This window comes from Lutjanus erythropterus, chromosome 19 (genome assembly GCF_056507025.1).
Source record: "Lutjanus erythropterus isolate fLutEry1 chromosome 19, fLutEry1.hap2, whole genome shotgun sequence".
Lineage (NCBI taxonomy): Eukaryota > Metazoa > Chordata > Actinopteri > Lutjaniformes > Lutjanidae > Lutjanus > Lutjanus erythropterus.
In genome coordinates, this window is record NC_139335.1 from 13,725,480 (window position 1) to 13,743,056 (window position 17,577).

Sequence of the window (17,577 nt, forward strand, 5' to 3'; positions counted from 1 at the left end):
GTAAGCATAGCCAGCCAGATTAAAACTTAAACCTGGCCATATACATAAAAACATACAATCTGTATTATTGTCTCCAAAATCCTGTTGAGATACATTGTCACAAACTACAACCATAATAACAGACAACTCATAAAGAGTGCAAGTTCACTTTAAAGCATGGCGGATACGACGAATAGTGTGAAACATCAATATTGTGCCGTCCAGGATATGTTACAAGCCTCTGTTGGAGAGCACCATACCTTCTATAGCAAATCTGACTTAAAACTTCTTATTTCCTCTTTCAGACCCTCAGCCTCCAGTCTGGGTGTTTTGACTGACATTCTTGAGGTCTAAAGAAATGTACAACACAGTTGTTTATGGACAATATTGATAATTCAGTCATCTCTCATCTTAATCTGAGGGGTATCTCTACCTCACTCGTCTGAACCAAGTCAGTGGTGTATGCATTATGATGATGACTACGGAGGCAAGTTAAACACAGTGAGGTTTACTGGGAAACCAGCAGATACTGAAGAGGAACCCCGGAGTTGAACGGTCCCGCTTTTATTCTTCTGTCTACATCCGCTGAATCTCAAAAAGGCGGACGTCAGTGTCATACCAGATAGGAGGGTCCACATTGCTGGAAAAACAGAATGAAGTGTTAGTCGTCAGTGTGAAAACATGACTGTTCGCGTAATGCTCAGCTCTTCTGGCTGACTCACCGCAAATAGACGACACCCCACATGTAGGTGCGAAACCACATGGCAGTGCCTGCGTTGGCCTGATACTTTCTGATGAGGATGGGGTGAGGAACTGGCAGCAGGCCCACTAATGTGCCGTGCTGGAGGAACTTCAGGATCTCTGATTCATCTGTCAGACCCCTGCAGCGAAACACATGGACACACTGACTCTAAGTACTTCATACAACACCACTTCAAGTAACCCTAACTATCTCTTTAATAAGGTAATATTTTATAAGAATCTCAGCCAATATATGACTTTTACAAGCAGAAGTGTTTCCATACTTGTCGATGCAGATCTTCTCCACCTGGGGAACTAGCACTTGTAGAAGCCTCATGATAGTCTGCAGAGGTAGTTTGCACTTCCAGGAAAGGACCTGGGATTAAAAAAAAAGGTAAATCCAGATTAGTTACACATTCTGCCAAATTTTCAACATGTTTGAAAAACTGAAGTCACTCACCCAGTCTGGTGTTGGAGCCCAAAACGACGCTGATGAAGACGCACTTGACAAACGTCTTCTCTCCATTTCTGCCTCAGTGTAGAAAACATCCTGATAATGTGAAGAATTAGAATTACTAACATGTATTAAACTGTACAACATATTATTCGTGTCACTATTTGGTATATTTTGTTTAAATATATCACTTAAATAGTTTATTTTCATGAATATTGGTTTGTTTTGTATTAACAAGTGGTTGCAGTATAATTCAAGAATATGTGATGCAGCAGAAGTAAGGTATGTTTATGTGTTTTATGTTTCGTCTTATGTACTTATAGTGATACAAATACATGCTGATATTGTCATGTATTTGGATGATGATGGATTTGATGAGGGTCATGTTGACTGAAGTGCAATTAAGATGAATAAATCTATCAGTAACACAAAAGCAGTGTGATGTATTTCCTGGAGAATGTGACAATGCATTTGCCTTTAAAGAAACACACAAACACAAACTTACTTCATTGTCTCGGCCCGAGTTTGACTCTGTGTCACTGGTCCCAGCGGCTGCACATTGGTCTGTGTGGACTGTGTGTGGGGAGTCTGTCTTTGGAACTGACACCATGGTGCCATCCTCTGACACCTGCGACTTCTCGGTCAGTTTATCAATGCCTGCACGAAACCAGGAAACCAATCAATACTTAAAGGAGAGGTCTGGTGATATTCTATTTTTTTCTTATTGTCCCACAACAAGAAAAAGGAAGGTTTTTTTTATCTACAGGTGCTTAATGACTATGCTAACATGTAAGCTTGTGCATAGGACAGACGTCTGCAAGAGCTAGTCATCAATAAAATGTGAAAAGTACCATCAGTAACATCCACATAATAGAGTCAGTACCTGGAATAGCAACCAGACTGGCCTTCAGGGTACCAGGCTCTGCTGGCACAGCAGGGTGAGAGCCCTCCATGGATACAGTCTCCTGGGAGCTGGTGCGGGAAATGACATCTGGAGACTTCCTCTTCCTCTGCAAAGCCTTCTGAATGGAAGCGGGATCAGATGGCAAGTTGGCCAACTGATGGAACACATTACGTTTGCGGATGATGGCGTACACCAGGTTGCAGTTCCCTGGTGAGGTGAGAGAAAAAGAGACATATTAACTAAACGCCGATGCATGTTACAGCTCCTTCTGCTACCTTCATTTTGACAACAACAAAAAAGAGGAAAGCTTTTAAAATCCACACAGACCTGTTCTGTTAAATGTCAGCCGTCTCTTACCGTCAAACTGGTACTGGATAATGTTGTTGAATGCCTCAAGTAAGAAGAATACAAGGTGATGGTTCTGTGCTGCAGAGAACAGGAACCAGCTGGTGGAGAACGCCTCCAGCAGGTGGAGCAGTTTATTGGCTGCCACCATGGACAGGCTCTTCAAGTAGGGAGACACTGCAAAAGAAGACGATTGTGGGATTAAATAAAGAAAACTATGATAGGCTATTTTATTTGATTAAGTGTAATCAGCTTCTAATGAGATGTAACAACTTTTCAATAGCTGCAAATAAAAAGCTGGGCATTGCCAGACAGATGGTGCCAAAGCAACTCACCATTTACAACAATAGTGAGAAGGCAGTCAAACAGAGGCTGGAGACGCTGGTGGCCAGTGGTGATTATCTTGTGAAACACCTGCAAAACAAACACAGTGACAGCTGTGAGCATTAACTGTAATAAAGGGAAATTATTCTTTATCTTTATCTGTTGTCTTTGTTATTAAAAGAATAGTTCAGATTTTTTGAAGTGAGGTTGTATAAGGTACGCATACATAGTCAGTGTATTACCTACAGTAATAAAAGTAAAAGTAAAGTAAGTTAAAAGTAGGCTTACTGGTGTGGGAGGCTAAGCTAAGCAAACCTAAAAAAGGTCCATCTAAATAAAATCAATTCATTTCAAGGGTGGGCTTTATTTAGAATTTAGAATATTTTCACCACTTTATCTTGTGATCAGACAGCTTTTTCTGACAGGCAGCCGCCATTACATAAGTCAAATATTGCTACTGCTATTATTGTGTTTTTAGGTGGCTAAAATGCATTTTGCTGCTGGTCCAGTCCACAACAGTATATTGTTTAGCTTCCTACATCCGTACTCCTGCTGCTTCTGCAAACTGGGGGCGTGCTGACGGCAATCTATGTATAAGTACCTAATAAAACCCCACCTCAGGAAATCCAAACAATCCTTTTAATAACAAAGATTAAGATAAAGAAGTACACATCTCACCACTATAAGCAGGTCCGCATGAGTCCCCGTGAACACTGGGATGTCCATAGGCACATGGACGGAGTAGGGCTTATTCAAGCGCACGCCGAAGTTTCTCTCCCCACTGAGCAGCAGTAAAATGAAAACGCCGATGTGCATGAGTCCAACACGGGCTGCAACCAAGAATAAAACACACCAGACGTTAATGAACATATATGCTTAATAGAGGCTCGATGGTTGCAGGGATAACAGAGGGATGAGACTCACACTGGTCAGCCCTGGCATCATTCAGGTAGTAGAGAATAGGAACCAGAATATCCAGCACATCACTACTCTTCAGGACGAAAAACAGGAACTTCTGTGGTGGGAACACAAAGGTGATATTGTTGAATTAAAAGCATGGATTCTTTAGGCCAAAATGCACTGAAAGCTTCTGTTCTGTTTCTGAAGTACACTAATTGTATTGAGGTGTGTCAAACTGCCTTGATGCCTTTAATTATACCTTACATCTTGTTTTGATTGTGGAACATAAAATGAGAGCCAAAGCTGTTTTTCTACACCCTCAGTACATGTTTGGAGAAAACCAGATACAAAAAGTAATAAAAATAAATCCTAATGTTACTGTACAGTTCTCTGACTTATCAGTTAATAATGAACTACACTGCACAGCACAAATCTGCATTTTATACTCCTGTCTCCTTTGAGAAACATCTGTCACTGTGCTACATTATTATAAAACTCTGATGAACTGTTCAGGGGTTGGCTCTCCCTCTTTCCTTTAGTCTATGTCAGTGTTGGAGTTTGCTACCTGCTGTAGTGTAAAACATTCTCAAACGGTTGAAAATTATTGTTCAAACCTAAGTTCTCCTGGCCACTGAAATTAATACAAAAAACATTAATTTAGTACAGCACCATTATAAAGTGACCTAGATTTTTTCTCCAAAGGACAATATTTTATGTAAAATTAAATGACTAATAAAGCTAATACTAAACAAATAAACTGATACAAATAAATAGTGACCTTTTCCCAGCTCTGTGGTGTTGACATTTCAGATCTGATGCCTGCAGTGCACCATAGGAGCATCAATTGATGCGCATCAAATGAGATGCTTCAATTATCGCTTTCAGTGCATTTGAGCCTTTAATGCTTCTCGAAGAAACTGTTCATTTTGGTTCTTTATTCCAACCTTATTGAAGTCACAAAGCTTCCAGAAAAGCACCAACAGCTCTTGGTGGAATTGGATCTTCTTGGTAGAATTAGGCAAGTAAGTCTGAGTCAAAGGGTTGGTCAGCAGACGAGCAAGGCCCTTCAATACAAAGTCAAAGTCCTGCCGATGATGGAGAAACAGAAGGTTGAGTTTTGGACATGTTTACAGGGAAGATTTCTTTTTATAGAAATGATAATTGACAAACCTCCTCTCTGTGAATTCTTGACAAATAATTCACAAACAGGTTCTCAGGTCCTGTAGGCTGCACAAAGATAAACAAATTTATTTGAATATTATTAAACACATGACATATACAAATCAGATTGATTAGTTTGTGTTGGTGTCATACCTCTTGTTCCTCCATGCTGGACGGGGAGGCGGGGCGGTGGGGAACTCCTCCGTCATGCTCCAGCGTCACTATGAGGATCTGTACTGCCTGCTCCACCAGCTGCTCCCGGTAGTCAGAGAAGAGCAGGTGGTTGTACGGGATGCCGTAGCCCACTGGATCGTAGGCACACACCACATTCAGCAGAGAGGTGAACAGAGGCAGAGCATGTCTGGGGACAAAGACATGAACACCATGTTAGTGAGTCGTGTGCACCTGGGTGTAGAATTTACCCTTTGAGTCTAAATTCTGCTGATACGTTTATTCACCTACTCATGGTTTTATTTCACACTGCATTAAAAAAAAAAAACAGCTATGACATGTTCGTCCATACATCTGCGGTTGTCCCAACATTACCTATTCTCTGTGGAGCAGAAGAATGTCACCCAAGGATTGAGGACACTGTTGTCCGATGACGGCGGCAGGTACATGGCCTCCGAGAAGCAGGTCAGTAACAACCTCAGCAACTCTGTCCTGAAGAGGATCAGTGATAAAAACAAAACATAGTTGGATGGAAACATAAGTCAGTCTCACTTAAAAATGGAGACTGTTTGTGATGAAGATGTGGCCAAGCACAGCTGCACACAGCCAGATGACTCACCTGTTCAGGTCATGGATGTAGTTGAGAGGGGGAGATTGTGCAAAGCCCACTCCTGCCTCCCAGATGTATTCACAGCTGTCTATAGACTGCATGCTCTCTACAGAGTCCTGGATGTGATCACAAATAAAATAATTTATATCAAAGTGAAGGATTAATATTTCTCAGAGTATTTGCTCAATGACAACAGTGATCATTGTTTAAACTTTCTGCAACAAGTCCTAAAACCTAAAGGGCATATTAGATTGTTTAATGCTGCATTAAATGACACGTGAGTGTTTTCTGATTGGTCTAGTTAAATATGTATCTCTTAATATAAGTCAGTAAATTTAAGTAAGTTGGGATCTTAGTACCACTTCACATCTGAGGAATACATTAACACAATAAATGTTAAGTTACAATAAGTTACAATAAGTTTTGGCCTTCCAAGGGAAAAAGTTTGTGCATCCCTCATTTAAATATTCCAAATAGTTCATTCTCCCTCAGAAACAGCACTAAGCAGAAGTTAAACTTGCCTCTTTAAATTATTAATTTAAGTTTCAATTTAGTACTAATGTAGATCTAATCCATCTAAACCCTCTTTCAATCAGTTTAGTTTAATCCAGAATAGGCTTAATTTACCACTATTTTAAAACTGCGCTAGTCGCTTTTGAGTTTGGACACCTTAAACAGGCATTTTAGCCTGGGACTAGGCTTAAGCCTTATCTGTGAAACTGGCCCTTAAAATAACAAACTGTCTGTCAGTGGCAAAGCGAGTGCTTTTAGTGGATGTATTTTGCCGGTGCACAGTTCCCCATAAGAATTACATTGCAGCCTGTTTGGCCAGCTGCCGGCTGCAGCACTCTCCCTCAATACTGGACCAATTTTAAAAACTGTTTTCCCCATTAGTCACCTAGACATAAAGATATGGTCCAAGTTGATATATAGCTTTGTTACCCTTTAAGGAATACTTACATTTTGGCAACTAAAACTACTTGGTTAAGAAGAGGAAAACATCATGGTCACAGCACATGAAATATCATTAGGGTTTGATTGAGATTAAGCAACTAAAACATCTGTTATGGAAAGATTGCTGCCATGGTTAAATAGAAATGGGATGTACACTCCTGTCTCTTACTTTACAGACTTCTTCCTGGTTTGCAACTTTCAGTAATTATGGTTTGTCTTAAGAAACAAACAAACAATGCATTTTCTTTGAGACAAAAACACTTTTAAACAGTCAGACTTCCCCTTGGAGCTGTGTCTAAGAGCATTTTCCATGATGCAGTTATTTTACACTTAACAATGGAAAGTAAACCCCTTGAGGAGATGACTGTAAGATGCAAAGTTGCAGTCTAACATGCAACATTCCTTTCTAACTCATGAGGAACGAAGAATTCTTCCTGGTGAGGCAGCAATGATCTCTTTCTATGTTACTTCGGAGAACTTGATTGACAGGTTTGTTGTGCAACCAGGAAGGAGGGAAAAAAAAAAAACATTCGATCAACATAGACCATGTTTTCCAGCTACTGTCGTGATGTGTCAGTGATTAGTAATTTTACTGGATGGTGCTGAAATGACAAACCGGGTACTCACGGGTCCTCTCTTATGGCTGTGCACAGTGAAGTCGGGGCAGAAAAGCAGGTCAGCGATGGCCAGGAGCAGCGACTCGGCCAGTGGTCGGGCTCCGTCATCATCATCCAGCTCATCCGTCTGGAATGGAAGGACAAACTGTATGCATGACACTTGATCCAGATGACGAACTTTAAAAGAAACCGTGTAACTGGTAAAATGAAAAACATGTTCATGGCATGGAAGGATTGGCTCAGTACAGCTGACATTACATTTCAGCATTACATTTCATGCTTTACAAGGAAAAAGGAACACATACTTTCATACCTCTGGACTGAGGAAACTACATAATTTTACTGATCAACTGAGTCACGGTTAGACTCTTGCAATTCTCTTTTCACCGGCCTTAATAAATCTTCATTACACCGCGTACAAACTGCCCAAAATACTGCTGCTGGGCTCTTAACACAATCCAACAGATGATCACATATTACACCAATTTGAACCTCTTTGCACTGGCCTCCTGTTAATTTTAGAATCCATTATAAAAATGTAGTGCACACTTACAGAGCCCTACATGGCCAGGCTTCTCGGTACATTATTGACTGTCTATAACCCAAAACTAGCCGAGCTCTCAGGTCCTCCACCCATGGTTTTCTAATGCAAGTGTTCCTCAGACACATTTCTCAGGTAGATCGCGCTTTCTAATTGGGAGTCCCTAACCTTTGGCTTAGCTTGCCAGTCTCAAGCCCCAAATGCCTTGATGAAAGTCCTGTGTTTCATTCACTTATCCACCATGTCTTCTTGTTCATAGACTTTCTTTGCGGCTCTTTACCTGTGCATCAATTTCTTATTTTACATCAAGAACATATTTACGACATTTTATTTTTATTTATGACATTTTATATGAAACAAATATGTTGAAATTACCTTCACATTAATCAATATTGCTTCTCTTTCAACCTTCAACTGAACAAATTATCAAAATGATTAAACAAATTTTTGTTTTGTGACATGTTGATGTTATAACTGCATTTTAGCTGGTCGAATAGATGGCGAAACGTGAAGAAATCAACGCTGAAATCCTGGTTGGAGCTCACTGGGTAAGGTAAAGTGGTGAAAATATTCTGAGTAAGTGTACACTCATCTGATAGTGATTTTTTTAGATGGCTGTAAAACATTTTGCTGCTGACCCTGTCTACATTGATGCATCGCTTTGCTGCCTACACTGGTACTCTTGCTACTATTCTGAACTGGAGGCCTCTGTCATCTACTGTAGGGAATACACTGACTATGGATAAGTCCCTCATTAAACCCCACTTAAAACCCAAAATTCCCTTTAAAAGACCTGTCTTGATGCTTTATGCATGTAAGTTTTTCATTCTTGTGTCCACTCACCCCGGCGCGGCCAGCACCAGGCACCGTCGACCAGAAGAATCCTCTCCAGTCCTGGTCCTCAAAGATGTATGGAAGGATGCGGCTCAGGATTCGAGTGCAGTTCAGGACCACCTGCTTCTCCCTCTCAGTGGGGCAACCAGACTCTGCGCCCTGCACCAGCTTCTCCACGGCCTGAAGAGACAAGAATCAGGGGACATGTCAGAGTGAGGATGTCAGGTATAGAAACATCTACCGAGCCAGGCTCACTGTTATTTTACTTCTCCTATAAAAAAGCCTGATGTAGTTATTTAATTTAATTTTAATCATCTAATTTGCTACAACAACACTGGCAAATATTTTGTTATTATTACTTCTCAGGCGGTTAATGAGACATTATACAGACAACACGCACAGTGCCATAACAAATATCTTAGTTTCTTGGCCTTGCTTTTCCATTACAAAATACAAATTATGTTTTTATGTTTTTTTAACAGCAAAATCTTTGTAAATACTACTGATTTGATGGGGCTGCTCTTATGGGCAGTGAAGAAAAACATGCATATATACTAATATAATATTTATCTATTCTATGCCATCAGCTAGACAGTAATGATTTTGTTTCTGGAAAACAAAGATACAACTGTTTTACCAACAAACTGCTGCATCTCATCTACTGTTTATTAAAGGACCAGTGTGTAGAATTTAGTGGCATCTCGCACTTAGCTTGCAGATTGCAAACATGTGGTCTCACCCCATCTCAACTGCAAACAAGTCAGATGTGTTTTTCACTCACATGTCTCACGCAACAGAAACGCTCTCATTTTAACTGATGCAACTCTCTGCACCAGCTCTGTGCATCCCAGCTGCGTCTGACAGGCACAGATGTGACCTGAAGCGTTTATTTAAACTTCAAGTCTGTTTTTGAACAACACACATGAAAACACGAGGTTGAAGCCCAGTGAAGAGGTTCTGATCATGTATTTTATCCACATTTTGTAACCTCAGCAGAGCAGATTGACTCTCAGACAGACAGATTCTCTCTCTCTTGCTCATCACTGCACGCACACGCACACTGCCATGCTTATGCCACAATCTTATGCTTTGTTTTGCAAATAGATTCACAAATATCAAAAGGAAGACTACACATTGCACGGAGTATTTGGCTGTTCATTTGCTGCTGATGCTTTGAAATGCACAAACAAGATAAATCCTATATACAAAGATGCTTCGATATGGTGTGAACGCTGTCGTGATGTGAGCATGATGTGGGCCATTTGCCGTGTAGATGAAGGGTTACTCTCCCCTTCCAGGAGAGAATATTATATTCCATTTCAGATATATTCTGACAGTTAATTCCCCTAAATCGTACACATTGGACCTTTAAAGTCTAAGTATTCATACATTTACGCTGGGAGGTACTATCTATTTACAGTTCATTTAATTTTAGGATGAAAAAATTTGGCCTATGAGATGAGGACATGTGTTGTTGTTTTGGGCCTTTAACAAAGAATTACTTTGAAAATTATTCATCATCAGCCTGTGACTAAAATAGTCCCTCTTTGATTCTGCTTCAAGAGCTCTTGTCTCCTCCTCTTTATTTAATTAGGCTGTAAGTACCTCGGTATGTCTGTTTTGTTTTGATAGGTCGCTTCAAACGGAAGCTGGGACCAAGAGACGGGAAGCAAAGGGAAGGGAAAGGAAGGGGAGTTGACTCACTTATTCCTACATATGAAAGCATGAGTTGGCGCCTCGCTGACAGACTGTACCGGGCTCTAACAACCAAAATCCTGCAATGTTTCAAAACAGCATTATTCCATGATGCAGCCTCAAAGCAAGGGACGTCCCAATGCAATCTCATCTCATCTCATCTGCATTGCACAGATTCATTAACAGTTCATACTGTGTGTACCTTATAGCACAGGGTCGCTAAATTCGATGGGGACTCCTCTCGAACAGCTCTTATCTCTGCAGCTGGCACCAGTGCAAAAACATCCTGGACCGTGGTGGTGGTGTCTGCCCAGAACTGGTCCCAGAAGGCGTCGTCTGTGGCTTCCACTGGCTGCACAAAAGATGTTTACATTTCAATTTCCATTTTCTGGGGATGGCTGCAACACTTTTTGCACTTTTCTCAGTTACTCAGGGACTGTTTAGACTACACCAAACAAATCTTGACATATTAAACTCAGATCTGTCTGCTACCTGTACCATTTACATATGACTAATTATTCACAATATTTGTGACAAACACAACAATGTCTGGAGATGGTTGCAGGGGATATTTGCAACATATTAAAAATACATTAAATTTCACCAATTAAGTGTAGCTTTTTGTCTCAATAAGCATAGTATTCTGAAACACACGTTGTTTATATAATTATATCACAGAATTGATTATTTATTTGCTAATATTTACCAAAAATGTTTTTGATTTGTTTGTTTATGTGTAGAGCATAGGCCCACCTAGTGTTGATGTGCAGATGTCACAGATGCTATTCAGTCCCTCTGTACTTCAGTGTGACATAGGAAAAAATAAACAATTTGCAATGCAACAATAAAACGTATTTATTGTACAAAACTGCAACTGTTTCAGAAACTGATTTTGATGATTTGATTAATGGATTCTGATTTTTTGTACCCTACAATGATGAGTTTATGTTGAAAAAAAATAATATGGCTGCTTAGCCCAGTGACAGCTGCAACAATGTGTCCCCACCCTGTCAGCCCAGAGAGAACATCACTGGCTAGCTAGACACCTGTTAAACATGTCAATAAAAAAAATTATTCAAATTAATTAAGTTTTGATTCATTTCTTTAAAGGGTTGTAACAGTATGACAAAAATACAGCTCATCAAAAAATTACTTTCATTCCTTTTTGTCACTAAATGCAGGAGCAGATGTTGAATGTGTCTTCTGTCCTCCTGCTGGGGAGATGGTCTAATTGGGCATGTGCACTATGAATATCCCCACTCATGTAGCATGTTTCTGATAAGACGGATAACACTACCCTGTTGCAGCTGTCCCCACTCTACCCTTAATCTGAGCCAAATTGAGCATTTTTTTGTCAGTGTGGTTTGAAATATAATATCCTGATTGATCTTGCAGTGCATTAAAATATCATGTTGCCTTTTTCATCTTAACACATTTAGTCTATTATACTATATAGCTCACCCAAGGCCTACCTAATGGAAATGTAAACACAACCTCTCCTCTGACAACAGCTTTATCTGGCACAGTGATCTGAGCACAGTCCACCTGCCGCATCTGCAAACGTGGTCATCTCCAGACCTACGTCATCATTTTATGATTTAACTACGCCATCATTTATCTTGTCGTCAAAAACTAGACGTGTACAGCCAGACTAAAAGGCTCATCATAATCTGAATCGCAGACTCGATCGTCATTTAATACAACAGTTAATGACAAATATGACATGTTTTGAGTCCTGTGCACGTAGCCTTTGTGCGCAGACCATTTAAACATGTCGATTATGCAAAATAAAAATGATTGTGATTTAAGAAGCACGCATGCAACGTGAGCCAGATTGTTTTTTTGCTACCAGATCAGACGCGTTATCTCATCTCCTCGGTGATGCTCTCTCCTGCGCTCATCGCCACATCTACCTATTATTGAATCCTTCATTGTGTTGTACGGGGATGCGTTTACCTGTGTTTTGGTTGTCAGCTGAATAACCGCTTTCCTGAAGTTCAGTTTTGAGTCGGTGCTTCCCATTGCGATTATTTCCCTTTATAATAACAGGAGCGCTGCTGCTGTGAATCCCTGTTAATCTCACCTCCGTCCTTCGCTTGAGTCATTGGCGGAGGCGTTTTCTTTTTTTTTACACTATTGGCTGGCTGGACCAGCTCCTGCTGCACTACAGGGTGTAACTTCCGGGTTGTGAGGATGTCGACCACTCAGTCAGATTAGATGTTTTGTTTCCATTTTTGTCTTAGCTATCTTGCAAAGCATATTTATTTCTAATGTCCTGCTTACGCTTAAAATTATTCCATAGGTCTCATTTGGTATATATTACCGTAATGGATTTATGGAGAAATGGGCTGCACTAACAGTCTGTTGCATTTTAGCCTAGATTTGTTTTGTTTTTTTGGAGACAGTTCGGTATTTTCAATCCATAAAGCAAATTTTACATTCAGCTACAATGTGTCAAATAGAGCTGTTATATTGTGAACAGCGACATCTTTTGGGGGAATAGATTTCTGTCACTTGACCATAGGCCAGACAGTATTTGTCGATCTGATTAACACTAATTAGGCGACAGTTTTATTAACAAAACAAGTTTATAAATGTGGCGTTTCAACAAAAATTGAGCGAAACATTTCGTTAATTAACAGCTTTCTTGTATTGCGCTGTTAACGGTGTGACAGCGTTATTTTATGCTGCCTTTACGTACTGCTCGTAAATTCCTACTGTTTTTTCTAAATTAGCTGGCATGTACAACATATGTGTAAGCTACTAAGAAGTAATAGTGTCATTCATATTAGTTACCATCGTTGTCGTTGAGACTGCCGTTCTCACTACGTTTTACATTTCTCACGCCACAAAAAATCTTACTCTGATTCTCCGCAAAACATAATGTAAGGACATTTTCCGACAGCACACCTGAAAGCAACACCACTGGTCTTCGCGCAGCCGCAGTAGCATGTAAACACAACTGCCGCGGTTGGCTGTGGTTAGCTGTTGTAATTGTGGCTGTTTTAGTTAGCTAGGTTGAACTAAAAGGAGTTGTATATTTTTTCGGGCTCTGGCGCTGAGCTTGTTAGATTGTCATTCAAGACACTAAGCGAATTTTCTGCTATATGTGCCGTGGTCAGCTAATTAAGAGCATCAGCTAGGGAGGTTAGCTAGCAGTGACGTTAGCTTGTAACGTGAATTTACGTTAAAGCGTTTGGGACAGGCTTCTTGACTAACCTAGCTTAACGCAAGCTCGTTAACGCCCGATTTTTGTACCTTCTAACAGCTCGTTACTTAAAGTGTCGGTGTAATTGATCCGATTATTCTTTTACCGTTGCCGAAATGGCATGTAGTATTACATCAATGCTCAATATGATTAGCTAGCCAGGCAGTAAGGTTAGTTTGCTAACTCAGGTTATAGGCCATCATTGACTGTCAGGAAACGAGCTAACGGTACGTTATCAAGTCGGTAACGCCAACCAGCCGCGTCCTCAAGCCAGCTCCAAACAAATACGAAAGAAACTCATCGAGACTGATTTCTTGTCATCATATGTTGACTGAAAGCAGGTGAGCCAGGCCTACAGTACTTTATGTAACGCTTAGTATTGCCTGAAATTAACGCTGGAGTCACATTAACGTTACTGTGGCCTTTACTTACCACTTGCAGCAGCCATTTAAAACATATTGGTTAACGAGCCATGCTAACAAATGATCAGGGTTCACTCAGATGAGTTGGTTGTGGATGGGTTAGAGCAACAATAGCGTAAATATTTTTATTTATGGATAGACTGAAAACGATTGTGCTCACACATTTTCTCATTTCAGATCCATTTCAGAGATCCAGTGCGGCTTTCTATCTAGCTGCTCAGTGTTTTACATTTTCACTTATAATCTTGTTTTTATAAGTAATATTCTTTATTTATATTATTTTGATTGGGTTCTTTATTCTTACTCTCATCTTAACCTCTCCTGTGTTTAATTCTCATGGATGTCTTTGCTATGACACCTGAATTTCCCTCTAGGGATTAATAAAGGTTTATTTTGTATAGTTGTGTATTTTATATATTTGTGTGTGTTTGCACCCAAAACAGGAAACGACAGCGCGATGGTGGTGATGAGGAGAGCGGCCACCTGGTGCCACAAGCCAAAAGGCAGAGCAGGGGTCATCCTCTCTCTCCTGAGCCAGGCCGGGATGCTTGGGACTCTGAGGTACAAAATTAGGGAAATTAAAGTTGAAAGAAACTGTAACAGTTGGACAAATATGTATCTTACATACCTTACTTTGACACGTGGAGTTTATTTCACATTCCACAAACTACAAAAAGCAACAATAAAAAGTTATTTTATTAGTTGTTTTCCATTTTCTATTCATACAAAGTATTTACAAATCTAATCTGGTGACAGACAGCACATATTTATTTGTTTTTGCTGGTGGTCACAACGCATAAATTGGTAGTTATGAGCATTATTCACCAAGTCTGCAACTGGATCTCAAAAGTCAGAAATGGCAACTTGGAGCTTAATATTATCCCATCTGTTCCACTACTTTGGACTGTCTGACCGGGTAAAGATTTATGTATCAAGTAAAATGCCCACACTTATTGGTTACCAGATAATCTTACCTTGATATGTAGATCACTGATGAGATAGTTTTTTATACCAGGTCCTACTATTAACAGATGGATTTAATAGTAGTTTAGAGTTTGAATTTCTGTCAAAATGAGTATTTACTACAGCAAAATCCTGTGGTCGGTTTCCTTTGCTCTCACACCATAAACAAACTGCACCAGAGTTTGATTCAAAGCAGATTAAGAAGCACTTTTCCAAGCTGTCTCCAGATACAGTTTGACAGCTTTCACACCAGCATAATCAAACTTAACAAGAGGGTCAAACGCACCAGTTAATTTGAACTGCACCAGACAGGTTAGGCAATGAAAGCATCCTGAAGCCTGGTTTATGCTTGCCGCAGTGTCCTCAGCTCAAGGGTGTGTGCAAGTTGTTGCTTGCGCCTCTCACACCGAGCTTTTAATTTCAATTACAAAGAGTGAGATGACAGGACTAGCCAAATGACTGTGAATTGAACCAAACAACTTTGATTTGGAGGTAAGCAACAGTAATTACAGTACACACATGCAATGTTTGGCAGTATGTCAGTGTTTACTACTGTTGCCAGGCAGTACATGTAGCCTCACTAGATAATGATATTCTTCCAGTAACAGTCGTTGACCTCTTGATTATTCAAAGAATATTTTGTTTGAACTTTCGTAATTTGCACACCATCTGCAGAGGCCAGCAGCACAATGTTTTGCGCGTGTATAAACAAAGCTTTAGTTTGCCGTGTCTGTTTACAGCCCTCTGTGGTGTCTGGTTTTGACAAATATCATGCCTCATACCAAGTTGTTTGAATTTCACCAGACAGAACAATAAGCTGAAAGCAACTTGAGTCTATGATTGATGTCCATGTTATTTTGGATGTTGACGTTCATATCTAGCTAGCAAATTGCTAATGTTTACATCTGTGCTTCAGTCCTCCAACAGCGAGAGCACCAGCAGCATCAGCAGTCCAGAGCATGCAGCTGGGAGCTGCACAAGTCAGTGTGTTGTGGGCCCCTGCAGTCCCCTCAGCTCCAGCGACTCCTCAGAACCAGGCGGCCCTACGAACATGGTGTCCTACCTGCAAATCAACCGCATCCTGAAGCAAGCCCACTTCCAGAGTTTGCATAGCCGAGGCCACCACAGAGACACATTACGACCTGATATGTCTCTCTGTCAGGCACCAGAGGACTGAGTCCCTGAGGCACGTCATGCTGATTCACTTCACTCAGCTCTTCCCACCCATCTCCAGTTACTGTGATATCTCGCAGCTCTACATATCTGTGGATGGAGACCAGCTCGTGGTCAGGTATCTGGAGGGGTTTCATCATTCAAATAAATGAACGTGATAATCATTTTAGCAATAATAACTGTGTGATCAACTTCAACATTTTTTGTGATCCACTTGATTTCTGACCAGTCTGGTTTACATGCTGCTCTCAGAGCCTTATTGTGACTGACTGATAATGATGATGATGATGAATCCCTGTGTTTTGTCTTAAATGTTGTTTGAAAACAGTGCTACTGTAGCTTCAGAAATGGCGCCAAACACAATTTTAGGCCGGTCAGTGTGACTTGTTTAGTGTCCTAGTAGAGTACTTTGGTTGTATAATGCTGAATCTGATGTCTATGTGAGTACATGGACCAGTCTCAGGGAGGATTTGCACTTGTCTTGGACTGCTCATTTGCTTTCATATTCAGACAGGGACTCCTTTACAGGGACATATAGGAGCCATAGGTGTTAACTTGGCCAAGGTTATGTTTTCTGTTATGTTATTTGTTAATAGAGTATTTAAATCATAAATCTTTTTAAATAGATTTCATTTAGATGTAGTGGAGAGTCAGGTCATGAATTTGGTTTTAGCATAGATCACAGTGCAGGACAGGGAACTTTGAACACTCAATTACTGCACTTACTTGGGGGAAAGAGAGTAGCACATTTATCCCATATTTAACTGTTGGTAGTTGTGGAGCTATTGTTCCAGGTGTGGATTAAAATTTTAAAAATAGTCAATTATTAAAATATTGTGCAGCGTCAGCAGTGGTATGCACCGGCTTTGCTTTAGAGCTATCATTTTCATGTTTTGTTTCCTCCTGATCAGACAAATTATTTCATGATCTTTGTCATCTCTAAATTTCATGATCTCAACATAACAAAACCATTTTCTCAAGATCATTATCAATAATAACAATATAGACTCTGACATGGAAATAATGTATAATCAGCAGCATTACCAAATGTCACTACTCATATTTGACATCAGTATTTAACACCATTTTTATTATAAACTGATGCAACTGCAGCTGAGGAAAGAGTCCATGTCATCTTTCCACACAGGGAGTGATCGTCTGTCAGCAGTTCTTTAACAATATAATGATCATACACACAAGAGATTGGCTTTGAGTGTATGGACTATGAATTATAACAATATCAAGCATGTCTTTGCTAATAACTGAGAATACAAACTGATTCATGTCAATTATGAGATAAAATTTACTAAGTTAAGCTCATGAGAGAATTATTTACAATATTTAGGTTATATGCTTAGGTCTGATAAGTTAAAGGCAGAGTGAGTAGGATTTTCTCAAAAAAAAACCCACTATGTATTAATTCTTAGAAAAATAATCCCTTCCAGTTAAGACTTTAACTTATTTTCATTAACGATTAATATCCAATTATTTTCACGATTAATCATTTAGTCTATAAAATGACAAAAAATTCTGAAAATTTCCCAGAGACAAAGGTGACGTCTTCAAACCAACAACTATCAT

The 17,577-nt window shown here is 39.9% G+C and overlaps 2 protein-coding genes across 2 annotated transcripts; one reads left to right on the forward strand and one right to left on the reverse strand.

The window, feature by feature from the left end:
- Positions 1-529: 529 nt before the first annotated feature.
- hid1a (HID1 domain containing a) lies at positions 530-12,267 on the reverse strand. Its single transcript, XM_084744812.1, has 19 exons — positions 12,187-12,267; positions 10,433-10,582; positions 8,545-8,715; positions 7,171-7,287; positions 5,599-5,705; positions 5,355-5,471; positions 4,962-5,169; positions 4,818-4,874; positions 4,592-4,732; positions 3,672-3,762; positions 3,426-3,577; positions 2,759-2,837; positions 2,436-2,600; positions 2,058-2,285; positions 1,680-1,831; positions 1,181-1,270; positions 1,005-1,096; positions 702-860; positions 530-619 (listed from the first exon to the last, which is right to left on the reverse strand). The coding sequence occupies exons 1-19, from the start codon at positions 12,250-12,252 to the stop codon at positions 556-558; spliced, it is 2,406 nt and encodes an 801-aa protein (XP_084600938.1). The 5' UTR covers positions 12,253-12,267; the 3' UTR covers positions 530-555.
- An 888-nt stretch (positions 12,268-13,155) lies between these two features.
- LOC146309465 (protein VCF1) lies at positions 13,156-17,046 on the forward strand. The gene is made up of 3 exons (XM_084745026.1): positions 13,156-13,779; positions 14,304-14,421; positions 15,740-17,046. The coding sequence occupies exons 1-3, from the start codon at positions 13,763-13,765 to the stop codon at positions 15,998-16,000; spliced, it is 396 nt and encodes a 131-aa protein (XP_084601152.1). The 5' UTR covers positions 13,156-13,762; the 3' UTR covers positions 16,001-17,046.
- The last annotated feature ends 531 nt before the right edge of the window (positions 17,047-17,577 follow it).

Excerpts from the sequence above, each read along its gene's own strand:
- hid1a (XM_084744812.1), bottom strand. The coding sequence starts at position 12,252 with ATGGGAAGCACCGACTCAAAACTGAACTTCAGGAAAGCGGTTATTCAG. Across the intron at positions 5,472-5,598 it reads TACATCCATGACCTGAACAG|GACAGAGTTGCTGAGGTTGT; the intron begins GTGAGTCATCTG and ends GATCCTCTTCAG. Across the intron at positions 1,832-2,057 it reads CAGTCTGGTTGCTATTCCAG|GCATTGATAAACTGACCGAG; the intron begins GTACTGACTCTA and ends GGTTTCGTGCAG.
- LOC146309465 (XM_084745026.1), top strand. Across the intron at positions 14,422-15,739 it reads GGGATGCTTGGGACTCTGAG|TCCTCCAACAGCGAGAGCAC; the intron begins GTACAAAATTAG and ends TCTGTGCTTCAG.